This window comes from Natator depressus, chromosome 2 (assembly GCF_965152275.1).
Source record: "Natator depressus isolate rNatDep1 chromosome 2, rNatDep2.hap1, whole genome shotgun sequence".
NCBI lineage: Eukaryota > Metazoa > Chordata > Testudines > Cheloniidae > Natator > Natator depressus.
Genome location: NC_134235.1, coordinates 66878624 through 66894262, shown reverse-complemented (window position 1 = coordinate 66894262; position 15639 = coordinate 66878624). Strand labels below are relative to the sequence as shown.

Sequence of the window (15639 nt, the reverse complement as noted above, 5' to 3'; positions counted from 1 at the left end):
CAAGCAACTATAATGCAGTCCACTTTGTAAAAACATGAAATCTCAGTAATATGAGATCTGTCCCTAACTGACTGTTGAGCAATTGGGATACCATTTGAATTTCTTGTGTTAATTATGAAGGGTGTGGTTTAGCACAATGTGATTATGGAGGTTCTGCTGTATTTTCACTGGCTCCAACCAAGTTCTAATGCACTAATTAACCCTTTACTGCATCTCCTATTTTTTCTAGGTCTTACAGCTGCAGCATCTCTTGTGTCCCTGGCTTGGGCTTTGGCTTCCTACCAGAAAGCCCTTCGTGACTCCCGCGATGACAAGAAACCCATCAGTTATATGGCTGTTATAATCCAGTTTTGCTGGCATTTCTTCACAATTGCAGCTAGGGTCATTACTTTTGCTCTCTTTGCCTCAGTTTTCCAGCTGTACTTTGGGATCTTCATAGTCCTCCACTGGTGTATCATGACCTTTTGGATTGTCCATTGTGAAACAGAGTTCTGTATCACTAAATGGGAAGAGATAGTGTTTGATATGGTTGTTGGGATTATCTATATCTTTAGCTGGTTCAATGTCAAGGAAGGAAGGACACGTTGCAGGCTCTTCATATACTACTTTGTGATCCTTTTGGAAAACACTGCCTTGAGTGCTCTCTGGTATCTGTACAAGGCCCCACTGATCTCTGATGCTTTCGCCATACCAGCACTGTGTGTGGTGTTCAGCAGCTTTTTAACCGGCATTGTTTTTATGCTGATGTACTATGCCTTCTTTCATCCCAATGGACCAAGATTTGGGCAGTCGCCAAGCTGTGCTTGTGAGGACCCTGTTGCTGCCTTCACCATGCCCCCAGAAGTGGCAACAAACACTCTAAGGTCTATCTCTAACAATCGGAGTGTCACAAGTGATCGGGATCAGAAATTGGCAGAGAGGGATGGGTGCGTGCCTGTCTTCCAGGTAAGGCCCACTGCACCTTCAACACCTTCATCCCGGCCGCCAAGGATTGAAGAGTCAGTCATTAAAATTGATCTGTTCAGGAACAGATACCCAGCCTGGGAGAGACACGTGTTGGACAGAAGCCTGAGGAAGGCTATCTTAGCTTTTGAATGTTCCCCCGCTCCTCCACGGCTACAGTATAAAGACGATGCCCTTATTCAGGAGCGCTTGGAATATGAAACCACTTTATAAAAAATAATAAAGACTTGAAGAAGCTACAAAGTTACAGTCCAAATTAAGGGTTGACAGTAGGGCTGTGGCAATAACTAAACTGCATACTACAACAGAGCAGCAAGCGGTAGTTTTCATAGTCTGGCTATCATCATGATTATCATTTGATCCTCTGTCTGCAGTCTGTCTGCAGTTCACTTATAAAGCAGCATCACCTGAGAGCCTCAAAAAACCTGTTACTTTACCTGGGAAATAGACCCAGCTCATGACTCCTTGCTGCTATGAAACTCTGCTACACAATACTTATGATCAACAGGAAGATTCTGATGAGAGCTTTCAACTTTAACCAGTAGTGCATTTTACTTTAGAAATGAATGATTGATATTTGCTTATTTAATGACAAAAAAAATTGTCAAAATAGCTTAGCTGTGCCAGGCAGTGTTGCTGTTATAGAAACTCTGGTTTCTGCAAAAATGATAGGAGTATAATCCTTAAATCTCCAGCTGATACACCATTCAGTTTAGAATAGATTTGCAAAATAGTTCTCAGTCAAAAAAGTACACTGTCATGTTTGCAAGCCTATCAAAGGAGAGTAAACTAGAGTCTGATTAATCAGGTAATAAGCATTAGTACCAACAGAACTGCTAGTTTTCTATAGAATTCAAGATTCATTTTAATTAAAATTTCAGTTACTTTTGACAGAAATCCTATGCAGGTCACCTCTGGCTTTCAGCAGGAACAAGGAGCTCTAGCCCTTAGTGATGTAAATTAAATGATAATCATGATTCAGTGTTCAATTTGCAAAAACTGGAACAAAGAAAAGAAAGAACAAGGAATGTGTAGGTTTCATACTCTGAACTTTTGAGGACCATGTTCAGATTCTGAGAGGAAGGCATCAGGATATGAACACATTGTAACTTAAATCTGTTTCAGGACTCAGAATGCATGGCTCTGTGTGTGAATGTATGCAGGTGTGATAAGAGACGCAACATGCCATATCCTTCTAGTGCCAAACACTGTATAACTACAAGATTGATATTGTTGCCTGAGGGACAGAAAATGAATGGCATGAGGCCTACTAACAGCAGGAAGCAGGAAAGAACAATCAAGTTCTCCACATGTACAGACAGCTCTGTTTTTTTCCCCCACCCAAGGTGAAAGTGATGTCTTTTAGAGGCTTTCAGCCACCTGTTAGTAAGTATATACAGTCAAGTACAATTAAACCAAGCTACGTGGAAGACTCTCTTGAAACTATTCAAGACATGGTTCCATATCTATCTAAAAATGATGTTGACTCACTTGTAAAATGAGTGTTTTTGCTGCAAGCTTCTGGGTTTTAAATACTATACCTCCCTAGGGTATGATCAAGTCAATGGTATCCTTCTTTCTGTTAAAAGTATCCCCTGATGGTGCTTTCAGTTGCATTAAAGATGCAAGTCAAAATTTGATAGTATTTTTTTTAAAGCTGGTGCAGAGTGAATAACTCATGGATTATTTCAATATTTTTGTAAAGTAAAAATATGGTATATAACGGTGTTACTTTTTATAAACCGCAAATCTTTTAATACATCTCATTCTCTTTAATAAGATAGAATTTAAGAACTGGTCCACAAATTATATCAACTGGCCTCCACAGGTTGATGTAAACATGTTTTTCACACATTATGGATTTATTTTGCAGTGTAATGCCATATGAAAGCCTACATGGGTACTTTTAGAATATTCCATAAAAAGTGAATCCTGTTTCAAGTATAGGTGGGTTATAAAGACACCAAAGGGTTTCCATGAGAAACAACTCGGTATAACTATGTCCATCCATTTTAGGAAAGTGGAGCACAACTGTTTTAAGCAGCATTGTCAGAGTGGAGAAGAGCTGTGATTTTGATATTTTAACCATTGTCAGGTATATTAAGTGTAGTCACTGCTGTATATGTTCCTGGATACGTTCAGTCTTTCCTGTTATAATATTTGTAATATGAAATAACAGAAGTTACATCACATATGATTTCTTTGTATATATTCAATTAGCCATTTTCAGTACTTACATAATTTTTTTATTCCTGAAATGTTCAAAATCTGTTGTTCTTTGGTAGGGGCAAGATCCTCAAAACAAAATATCTCTGAAAGGGCAGGAATCTGCAAGAGAGAAAAATAGCAAAATTTTACTGTGACCAGAAAAATTGCCCAGGTTCGAAGATTTGCATAGATGTTTGCAAATTAAGCAGTAGCCAGTTGCATGCATGGTCATTTTTAAATGAAATGATCATTTGATAGTTAGAACAAGAAATCTTAGAAGAAGTGATTTCCCCCTTCCACAGGGGTTCACCTGATTATTCAGTAGACATTATTCTGAATTTGTCAGAAAATACACTGCTGCTACAACCAATTAAAAACTTTTGGGGAATCAAGTCCTTTGTCTAATCAAATTCAATAGAGCTTTCATTCCATAAGCACACACCAGATCAACACGTAAAAGAAATGGTGTCTATACAAACCAAGCAGCCCAAGTTTTTCTTACCTGAAACATCAGGGACTAGATTCACAATGGCTATGTCCAGCCTTTAAGCCCCACTGGCATTCACAAAACCACAGTTCAGCTACCATTTAGTCCTGCAGGTGCTAAAATCCCTAAGTACCTACATTTCAGCTATTAAAGTCCCTGAGGTCCCTCACGTTCTTCTGCTGGGCATGCAAACAGTCACCTAAGTTCTGACACCACTGAGCAGCTTGGCATCATAAGCCCTAGTGGGATTCATAAACTAGGCTCTCCCCAGCTGACTCAAGCTGGTAGGCGTGTTCAGCGTATGCCTAATCTCACAAAAAAGACAACCTGTGGAGGAGGTGGTTCCCCCTACTTTTACCAGTAGTCAGCACGCTCACTTTGCGTGTGTGAGACCAAGGTTCAAATCCCTGCTCTACCTGCTGTAGAGCAGGGATTTGAACACAGGTCTTCACTCTTCCAGATGAGACCCCTAACCACTGGACTATAGGGTATTCTGGAATGAGTCTGTCAATTTCTTCTATTGGAGCTGTTCCACCACCTTTCCCTCCTCCTGGGTTATTCCTGAGAAAGGACTAATCTGGTTTAAGTGCCTAACTCAAGGAGAGGGCTCACAGTTGTAAATCCCAAGTGGAGACAGGCACCTTCCTCTTGCCCAGAGTTAGGTGCCTACGTCTCTCTGAAGCCCCACTCCTCTCCTTAGCATTTCCTTCTGGCTATCTTAGGCAGCTCCCTGCTCTGCTTGCTGGCTTCTATTAATCTCTTCTTTAGGCGCCTAACTCTCGCCATTCATTGAATAAGTGCCTACCGTGGGATTGTGCATTCCACTAGGTGGCAGGGTGCCTAAAAGTTAGGTGTTGCAATGCTGAGCATTTTAACTCCTAAGTCTGCCTTGTGAATCTAGTTCCAGGTCTTTTGAAAACAATACTAGATATTGACATCTACTGGAATAATTAAAAACCTGCACATGTGAAAACAGTGTACCGTGCTTTTCCAGATCCTAAATCTAAGTTTTGGTGAGGCTTACAGAAGCACTTTGTTTAAAGGAACTTTGTCAAAGTCCAAACTTTGCATCACAAGATTTTTGATTTGGGTTTTTTTACTTTCTAGAGTTCAGTTTCTCCAGTCTGCCACCCATTTTTTTTCTAGCATGCATAGCCTCTCTCTAGAAATAAATCCAGTTGTGTTCATGGAGAAAGAAGTATTTTATAGTAAGTAAAATTTTGATCCCCCAAAACTTCATTTGTCACATTCGTCAGTATCACTGATAGTTGGAAAGCGATCAGAATACACATTAAAATCTATCTTTGCAATGAACTACCTAGACTGACTGTTTTGCCCTGAACAGTCAAGCTAAATAGTGGTAAGAACATTTTTTTAGGAGTTCTCTCTGTTAAACACAGCCCATTCCAGAAACCTTAGTACACCTTATGCATAGTTAATAATGGATATACACTATTCTTTTTACCACAAATGATAGTTTTAGGATTAACCAATAAAGTTCAAGTAGGATGGCAATAGGAAAAATGAAATGTTAAAACTTAAGCTTTTGCTTTTGAAGTAATCAAAAATCAATTCTTTAACATTCCATTGCAGAATAACAGGAAAATGACATAAAACACATAAATAAATGAAAGCTCAAAATTATGCTCTGGTGGAGGAAAAGTATTGTATTGTCTCTGTGTGTTAGAAATTAATTTCACATTAGCCTTGTCTAGTGAGCTGTGCACATTTACCAGTAGATCTAAATGAAATGGAGCAGTTTAAACACTGTCCTGAAACATGGGCATTTTAAAGTTTGTAGGTTTACATGTTTCAGAAAAGACAATTTAAATAACTGTAAACCAGTCATTTAAGCACTAACACTGATCTTTGAAAAGGGATTCTTTATCATTTTAACATGCAGTCTTTTATATAAATATTTAGTTTTCATTGTTATCATAAATATTCACCATTTGCCTATTAGTTTCTAAAAAAGCTTTTCAAGTGATTCTTCATTGTTCATCTTTCCTTGAAGCTCATCAAAAGCCTTAAAAAAAAACAGCACACTTCCTGGAGTGGTACTTGGCTACATCATTGCTTCAGCTAACAAAGTTGCTATTGTTTTGCTGCTCACTTTCTGAAGTGGTGCAGTTCAATGTGACTGAGATGCCGCAATTTACCCTGTGACTGTCCCGCCTCTTGCACTGGCCTGCACAATGCCAAGGAAATGACTTCAGCAGAGTGCTGGGGTTGTAGTGCTGCCTCTGTTGCCCCTGTGCGTGGTAGGAAGCGGAGTAAATTGCATTCATCCAAACTGAACGGACAGACAAGAATCCATCTGAACAAGCTTATTTCGGCTGAGCTGCTGCATAAGGTGCATGACGAAAATAATCACAACATGTGCCCGTGAATTAACAGGCTCAACACTGTAATTACTAATTCTATAGTACAACAGCACAGAATGTGGGAAGAATTATATAAAAACACAATGAGCCATTTAAATGTTGCTAATTGTAGCAATTAGGCTAACTCACATGAAGCCTGCGCTCTCAGCAGAAAGCCAAATGGAATAAGTGGCAAACATACATTTATACACTATAAACAACATGTTATGAAATTCATCCTCAATTGTTTATAGAAAAAATGTCTGTTTATTATACATATGGATCCTTTCCTCTTTATTCTGCTACAACAGATAACATTTAAACTGAGAACAGATCAGTTTAAATCTAAGAACAGTCAGATCTGAATACGCAATTCTGCATTTGCACTGTTCCCATATTTCTTCGTGTTCACTTTGGTTTTTTTTAAATGGGTTACTGCAATTAGTATGAATGAATAAATTTTTAGAGAAATTCTGTATCAGTTTTACTCATTTCTAAACTGCTGCAGTGATCTGTTTCCAAGATGATTTACCTGTTCAATCAAACGCAAATTTCACCGTAGAACTGAGGGCATGATCCTGCAAAAACTTGTTTATGCAAATCGTCCTTATAGGAATAATCTCACTGAATTAAATTCTATGTTGATATTTTGCAAAGACTTTTGTAGCCCATTGGACCTGATTCTGATCTCACTTGTTTTACAGTGGTAACTTCATTGTCTTTAGTGGAATATCTCCTGATATGCATTGATGTAAAAGAGATCAGAATTAGGGCCATTGACTTCAGTGGACAATTTGCATGAGTAAGGATGACTTTTCTGGGTAAGGATTTGCAGGATCAGGCCCTCAGTCTGCATTATTAGCTCCACTCTGAAGTCAGCTGGAGCTTTGCTGTGGACTCTGATGACAGCAAGATCAGGACTTAATATCGCTCAACTATGGCAGAAAACTGCACTCTAGATTTAGTGATGCTAATCATTTTTCTCTTTTCAGTGCTGACACTAATATAGCTGTAGTTTGTCTGGTTGACATTTTTTTATTTGTTGATCTATTCCTGTTAAGTGGACTTTGAAAAATGTCTATCCAACTTCAGTCATTTCAAATTAACATTGTACGGTTTACTCTGGAACAGAACTAACAAATTTATCAAAAGTAACTTCATGTAAATATTGGAGTTCAAGCCTGCAGGTATGTTTTAGATTTCATTATTAGGAGTTACTTACTTGTGCTGGGAAAATCTAGTACACTCTAGTAAGCCACATGTCTAGTCTGGATCCTGGAGGGAAGATGCCAGATACACAAATAAGTATAAAGAATAGGAGTACTTGTGGCACCTTAGAGTCTAACAAATTTATTTGAGCATAAGCTTTTGTGAGCTACAGCTCACTTCATCGGATGCATCAGACTAACATGGCTGCTACTCTGAAACAAATAAGTATCTGGCTGATGGAGGGACACAAGGGGGCTGAAAGAGATGTCTGTCGGTAAGCTCTGCGGGCATGGAAAGATGCATTCTCCAGCATGTGTACGGAGTAATTTGTGCCATCCACACGTCTAGAATTTATGGTATGGGGTAATTTTGGGACCAAGGCATTTTAGCTATATTATAGAAGAGTTGTGGGTATCACATTTGGGGGTTAGGGGGTTGCTAGGATTTGGTAAGATAAATTACCAAATAACAGAAAATTCACATGTAATATATAAAAACAATTCACTATTCATAAAAAACACTTAGCCAAAACTTTGTTCTCCAGAAATGATTAGGACAAGGTCAATTTAAAATGTACCTGCTAATACATGTGGAAACTACAATGGCGGAGCACTAGCTGTGCCTAAAATAGATATGCCCTTCAATTGTACAGGTATATTGCATCCCCTTACTTCAGACCCTGGACAGGGATATTTGCTTCTGGTCTCTTAATCCATGGGCAGTTACTCATGGTCTGGGAGCAAAAAAACCTCCAGATCCAATCAGTGGCTATTATGCAACTGTTCTGCATTTCCAGCAGGCAGAACAAGTTAGCTGGAGCTCTGATGCACTTCCACTCCAGCCCCAATGTGCCCACTTTTGCTGCTTTGCTGGCAGCGGTCAGAAAGGTCTGGTTTAAAGGTAAACAGACCCTGTACAGTCTAGTGCAGCATGTGGAATAGTCACTGCTCCACTGGGAAGTCTGCCTATGGCCTGTGGAAGTTGCGTGCAAATGACTCACTCCATGGGTATGCAATAAATAGGCCTGAATATTTACACTGAACAATACTGTTTATGAAGATTGTTTGTTTGTTTTTCTTACACAAACAATGGGCTCACATTGGGGCTATATCAAACACACAGGTATAAATTTTTTTTTTTTGGATTATACATGTGGGGATGACGAGCGTACATAGACACACACACACACACACACTTTGTGTTCTGCAATTCCCAAAGTGTTGGATGGGAACATTTGCCAATGGAAATAGATTTACACACAGAATTTGTAATAGAATTACACTTTTTTTTTCTTCCTTGATGTATTTTTTACTCGCTGTAAAAACGCTCTCTAGCACAAGCGTGTGCTATAGGAAGTCACTGAAGTGTTTCTGGCAAACTGAAGAGCTACAGGGTATGAAATGGCTGGTAACTAGCATCTGAAAACATTTTATGTTTCTCCTGGACCTCAGCATTTGACATAACAAACTAATTTTAATGCTCCAGGACTCTTACCTTTGCCTGAGCACTAAGGACCTTATCCAGCTTCCCCTGAAATCAGTGGGAGGCGTTTGGCTAATTTCAGTGGCCTTTGGATCAGGTCTGAAAGATTCAATCCCACAGAGTACTGCTCAATCCTGAGAAGTGCTCAACCCCCTCAATTCCCATGGAAGTCAGCAGGAGCTGAGAGCACACAGCAGGGTGTGCTCAGAATCGTGCTGGATCACACCCTACATTTAAAATGATGGTAACTGTGAATTTAGTTATCTGGGAGATCCTAATGCCGTTATATGTTTAGATTATATTAAATACAAATGTGAAAGCATTATGTATACATTAGTGGCAATATTCTGTCTGCACACCAACAGTGTACAGTCTGTGTAACTGAGAGTAGAAGTTGCCCCTTAGGGCTCAATCCTGCTCTGACTGATGTCAATCGTAAAAGTCTCATTTGACTTCATTAAGAATAGAATTGGCCCCAACACAGAATAGTACAGAAATTACAGAGTAAAAATTTTTCACAATGGAAATGAGTCTGCTGCTAATAATGCTGTACAAGTGTAAAGAGACAAAGTACTTCGGTGCACATTAGCATAGCTCCAGTGGCTTCTGGCATATGCCATCTGAAGATCTCACCCTGGTTGGAATCCAAAGCATGTGTGAAAGGGAGAAAACATGTCAGGGCTTGTCTACACAGCAGGGTAATGGACTCTATGAGGTTTAATGTTGTGCATTAAGTGGTCTGTGTAGCCCTTACTGGTGCACATAAAGGGTCCCTCGTGCTCTTTAGCGTAATGCTGTGTCAAACAACACTATGTAAAAAGTGCACCAGCAGGGGCTACATGGACAAGTTCATGTGCAACACGTTAGTGCGCTTGCGACGTCCCACCCCCATAAAGTGCATTACCCCACTGTATAGACAAGCCCTCACAAATCCTTGGTTTCCTTGAAAGTTCAAATAGCCATCCGAAGCTTTTGACTTCAAGAGACATTGCAAAGACCTCTTGGCCAAACATACAGTGTCTTTAAAGTTGCGCATATTTATTCTTGTAGCGCATTTGGTGTTTCTGTGTGTCGAGAGGGTCAAAAAATATACTGAGCCTTCCAAGGCTAAATTATTAAAAAACATTAATCTGGGATTTTGATCAATCTTTAATAAAACAGTTCTGCTTGGGTGAGAATCCCTCATGTGCAGAGGGTTCCAAAGAAGGCTGAGCACTACTCAAGTGCCACTTAAGGCCTCAAACATAAATAATACATATGCCTTGTGCAGGCTTTTGCACAGCGATGAATTTCTCCCTCTGTATTTACAACATCATCGTCTTCTTATTAATGATTATGATTATTTCTGTTTTACAAACTGTAGAATATGTGGGGGGGAAATCCAGGGCCTGAGTCTCATTTACACTAAGGCCGTTTTATGCAGTGTAAGGGGGCCTGAATGTAAATGAGACTCAGGCCCTAAGTCTCTGACAGCTCATTGTTTTTGATCTATATTAAATTCTAAGTCTAGTGAACTATCATCATAAGGAATCATAAAGTGATAACTGCAACAGGGAGAGCCTAGTTCACTTTTAGTGTTTTGGGGAGACTGTTGTACAATATCTAATGCTGGTAGTTTAATAAAAAAGATGGGGACTAGAAGATGCCTCCAGTTATAGTTAATCATCTAAAATGCTAAGTAAAATAAAATGCACACTAACCTGTAGAAAACAGTGAAAGAATCAAAAATACTCCTGCAAGCTGTCCATGCACACAACTACCATGCAGGGGTTGCAGGATTAGGCGCTAAATATAAATATTAAATTTGGTTAGTCAAAGAAAACAGGACAAATATCAGCAGAGACATTAGGAGGCCCAATTCCCCACTGCATTGCTCCAGTAAATGCCCCTGGAATGCCACTAAAATCAATAGAGCTACAGTGCATAACTGGAGTAACCAGTGGTGAATGAGTCCCAGTGTGTTTTTAGTTTAATTTTGATTGCAGAATACTATAAGGATTTGTTGTCAAACGCAGATACTGTTGCCAGACATACATGTTTTAAAAGGAGAGAGGTGCTAGTCCATGCATTATGTAGTATGGAAAATATCAGATGCATATATTTTAAGGGAATGGTACATCTGCCAATTTAAATGCAACACAAGTGCACATTAGGGGATATTTCAAAAATATTTTTAATGTCTTACTATTGCATCTATGTATAACTAATATAATTAAGCCACAGGTCACTAACAGAGCCATGTCTTTATTCTCTCTTATTCTGCATTATTTTCAGTGCACCCCTGTGTCTTAACCTGTTTGATGAGAATTAAAACACACATTATAAAGCTAAGGAGGAAACCACTGGCATGCTCGCTAAAGACTCTTGAGTCTGCAGTTACCTTATGTATATCAAGAAAGCCCTTACACGAGTAGGCCTATTGTCTTCTTGAAGGCATGGGATAACTCATGCTTAAAGTTAAGTGCATGCTGAAGTGCTTTGTTGCATTGAGTTTTATGTGTACAATACCTATGAGTTCCAGATCTGAATGGTCATATTAATGACAGAGTTGAAAAGATGTTGTAGCTTTCCAATGAGATCTGAATTATATACATATGAAAGGTGAAAGTGGCCCAGTACTGCTGTAACATGCAAGGGAAGGAAAAGGGCAAAAGAAGGAGGCGCGCTACCTCCTCTCGCGCACACACGTGCACTCACAAACAGAGAGGCAGAATCTCTGTAGCAGAACTCAACAGAGCACAAGGGGAAAAACTGGCTAACACACCAGCCTGCACACCATAACACACAGAAGCATGGAGGTGTCCATTTTAGGTAGCCTTTTCCCCTCCAGCCAGTTAATGCATGTGCTGTGGTCAGCAGCAAATACTAGCCATAGGCACACTTTGCTCCTGCTCATAGGAAAATCAAGGTATATTTCATAGCTCATTCCCTGCCCCAAAACTCCTCATGGAGTACTTCCCTGGCCAGCTGGAGACATTTCACTGAGGACACAAGACGTTCCTCTGTGCTTCCTCTCTCTGCCCTGGTCAGGGCAGGGTTTAGCCCAGAGTCAGCGCTATGTGAACAATAAAAAAATCTTCTTTATCTCAGCAGCAAGGGCACCCGTCACTATTAATACACTCATGGTGCCAGCATGTATTTGCTGATGCTGTTGATCCCCGCTTTTCTATTTTTACAGAAACACCTTGGAACTTGTCAAGTGTTACTCAAGGTGATTTGCAGTTAATTAATTCAAGAGACATTTTAATTTTGCAGATTTATGACTTTTAATAACGTAATCAAGCTACTGCAAGCAAACATTAATCAGTTAGGAGGAAAGAACACCATTGTTAGCTTTGTGCCATTCTGTGCTTAGGGCTGGAGAGAGAAAGAAACCTACAAGAAATATGTTAATAAATTCATACTGCCTAATTTCGCATCATTCATCTTATGAATCATTCAGCCATTTGATTTGTTTCATACACGTAAGAAGTTGTATTAAAAATGGATTGGTGGGAATGGCTCAAGGTACTGGGAATGAGACACACAACCTTGCCACTAGATCATCTGTTCAACTATGGCCAAGCTCAACAATGACCAAAAAGGCATCTCTAGCTCATGACTTCATCAGCCTTTGTGAAGTGATCAGTTCCTAGTGGAGAAAAGTCCACATAACAGAAGTACGTGGCAACCTCAGCACTGAGGCCAAGGATTGAATGGACCTGGGGAGAATATACTTTCACCCCAGCAGTGGTAACACCAGATCAGGATGTAGGCACTTTGGTGTGGGGAAAGTCTCTACCGGTGCCTGTACCATACCTGTTCTGTGAATAAGCAAAGAAGTTTACTCAGCAAAGTACTTACTCTAGTACCTTTCACAAGCACTGAAATGGTAGGATGGTAAATTTTCAATGCAATTTGTAAAAAGAGCATTGATGAAACTAGCACAAATCAGTAGTGACTGAAAATGTTCATTACTATTTGGTGATTTAAAGTTGGTCTCACCTCAATCTAGTTTATTGCGGAAACATACCCACATCATAACTGACAATCTCAGCAGAGAGACATAGGATTGAAAGGACATAGAGGAAGACAAATGCTCTCTCCATTCAAGATAAAGGCACATTTGTAGAGCAGTGTGGGGAAGATGGCACTGCTGCTTTCAGTGAATAAAGAGAGGAGTTCAGTCTCTAGAGCTCTCAAATTGGTCCCCTTCATTAGACCTAGGCTTTAGGTACACTGCCGTGCAGTTTGGACTGTGGACGTGCGAATAGCAGTGTGCACCGAAGTGCTGCACTGTCACTCCCCCGTGTGGATGCAAACTAAAAGGTTCCCAGCTGACATTCAGGTAGTCCTGTTGGAAGAGGCCTATATTAATGCGAGCTAGGAACCTTTTAGTTCACTCTTGTGGCAGCCTGATGGGGAGGAAGGGGCGGGTTACAGTACAACGCTTTGTTGCGCACTACTATTCACACATCCATAGGCGAAAACTGCGGGGCAGTGTAGAGAAGCACCTAGATTTTCTGAACAGCAATAAAAAATGGCCCCAGTACCAAAAGGTTATTTATTTTAAGATGCAACTGCTGCTTCCTCTGCTAATTTCAATTTGAGGAAATCGCTAGGTTTCTAAATGTTTGTAATTAATTTGCACAAGAAAGACAGGATATAAAATATAGCCTTTAAAATGTCACTTTATTTCTATAGACAGTGGTTACTTATTAATAATAAAATGCAACACTGTCCTTGCAAACCATGCTCATTAGCAGCAAAGATTTTGTGTGGGTGTGTTGATTATTGCTAAATGTAAAAATCAAAGCTTTACAGAAAACTAAGAGATCACATTAAGTTAAAAGTCAACAAAAAAGTTGTTATTGTTTCTTTTACTGAGAAGAGATTCAAGATGGCTTCTGCCATCTCATAATTTTAAGCTAGGCTGCTAAAATGGACTTTTCCTTTCATGAGACACTATAGGCTGAATGCATCCGATGAAGTGAGCTGTAGCTCACGAAAGCTTATGCTCAAATAACTTAGTTAGTCTCTAAGGTGCCACAAGTCCTCCTTTTCTTTTTGCGGATACAGACTAACACGGCTGCTACTCTGAAACCTATAGGCTCAACGTTTTTCAAGTGCTTGTGCATTTTTTATGCTTCTCGTTACACATGCTGTACCCAATGTGTGCTTTTAAGTTCTGGATTTGCACATGCACATATCTTGTTTGCGCACAATCCTCACTTTCACACTTACATCAGCTTGTTTTCTGTGTACAGCTCAGGAGAATGTAAAAGTGTGCATGCACTTTTAAATATATAGGCCAAAAAGAATAACAAAACATAACAATTATGGAGTTCAATGGAATAAGAAGTTAGATGGTAATGGCCTTATTATGGTTAGGTGATAGCCTTATCGTCTTATAGGGTAGGTGGCCCTTAATGATATTTCTCCTTTCTCTTTGATGTTCTGCTGCTTGGTCAGCTCAGCATGGAAAGCACTGCTGAAGAATTTTGCAGCATGTTATTCTGTGTCACAAGGTCTTTCTTTCATAAAATGAGCAATTGAATCATCCCAGACTGAACCAGCAATTCGCTTCAGGGTACCACAGCTTTATGCACCACCTTCCTCTAAGTTTGCAGTGCTGTCATCACAAGTCTGTTTTGTTTACAAATTCACAAAAACAAGATCACAAGATTTTTCAGTTATTATTTTGACTTCTTTGGGAGGTTTTGTTCCTGCAAAACACACACTCTACGTATCCCCAACCTGGTTAGAAATATCACATAAACGCATGTTGATGAGAGAATGAGAAAACAAGTTATGCCATTGACAATACTTTGCTTTCTTATAACTTACTGCTGAATTGGAATTCATTTGCAAATTGGATACTATTAATTTGGGCTTGAATAGAGACTGGGAGTGGCTAAGTCATTATGCAAGGTAGCCTATCTCCCCTTGTTTTTTTCCTACAAACCCCCCTCCCCCAAGACGTTCTGGTTAAACTTGGATTATTGCTGTGCACATTGTAAGATGAGTTATTGCCAGCAGGAGAGTGAGTTTGTGTGTGTGGTTTTTGGAGGGGGGTGTGTGTGGGGGGGGGTGGTGGTGGTGAGAAAACCTGGATTAGTGCTGGAAATGACCCACCTTGATTATCATGCGCATTATAAAGAGAGGTTTCAAAGAGGGATGGGCTATTACCAGCAGGAGAGTGAGTTTGTATGTGTGTCTGGGGGAGGGGGGAGGGAAGGGCGAGAAAACCTGGATTTGTGCTGGAAATGGCCCTCCCTGATGATCACTTTAGATAAGCTGTTACCAGCAGGAGAGTGGGGTGGGAGGAAGTTTTGTTTCATGGTCTCTGTGTGTATATAATGTCTTCTGCAGTTTCCACGATATGCTATGCATCCGATGAAGTGAGCTGTAGCTCACGAACGCTCATGCTCAAATAAACTGGTTAGTCTCTAAGGTGCCACAAGTACTCCTTTTCTTTTTTCTTTTTACGAATATACCATGGTTACCCTTACAAACTTGCCAGTTGCCTTAGATGATGACTTAGTTATTGTGATAGCTTTGCCTCAGTATTTGTAGTAGTTGATGTAATGAGAATAGGAAAGTTTAGTTAATCCTACAAATACTGAAGTAATTGTAGTTATTTTATTCAAGGCAAAAACCAGCAAGTTTTTAAAGAGAACAACTGTACCTTAATGCACCACATCTGTTTTGTATTATATAGAAAGAAAGAAAGATGCTCATAGCAAATGGCTTTTGTCTCTGAGATCATTTTTACAACCACAGAACAGCAAAGAAAGGTTCAATAAACAAAGATAATATTTTATCAGCAAACCTTGCCTCATGATGGTTCCAATTTAGCACTGATGTGGGTACAGTTCCTGCTGAATCCAATGGGATGGCTGACTCTGGCCCTGTAAATTTTGTCCTATAAATAAAGTTCAGCTAGAC

General features: G+C 39.7%; 1 protein-coding gene across 1 annotated transcript in view; it reads left to right on the top strand.

The window, feature by feature from the left end:
- The window catches only part of XKR4 (XK related 4), a 296678-nt gene extending 281921 nt beyond the window's left edge, over window positions 1-14757 (top strand). The window contains exon 3 of the mRNA XM_074944366.1: window positions 230-14757. Within this exon, the coding sequence (XP_074800467.1) occupies window positions 230-1176 (947 nt within the window). The 3' untranslated portion in view covers window positions 1177-14757. The remainder of the gene's footprint in view (window positions 1-229) is intronic.
- Window positions 14758-15639: the final 882 nt, after the last annotated feature.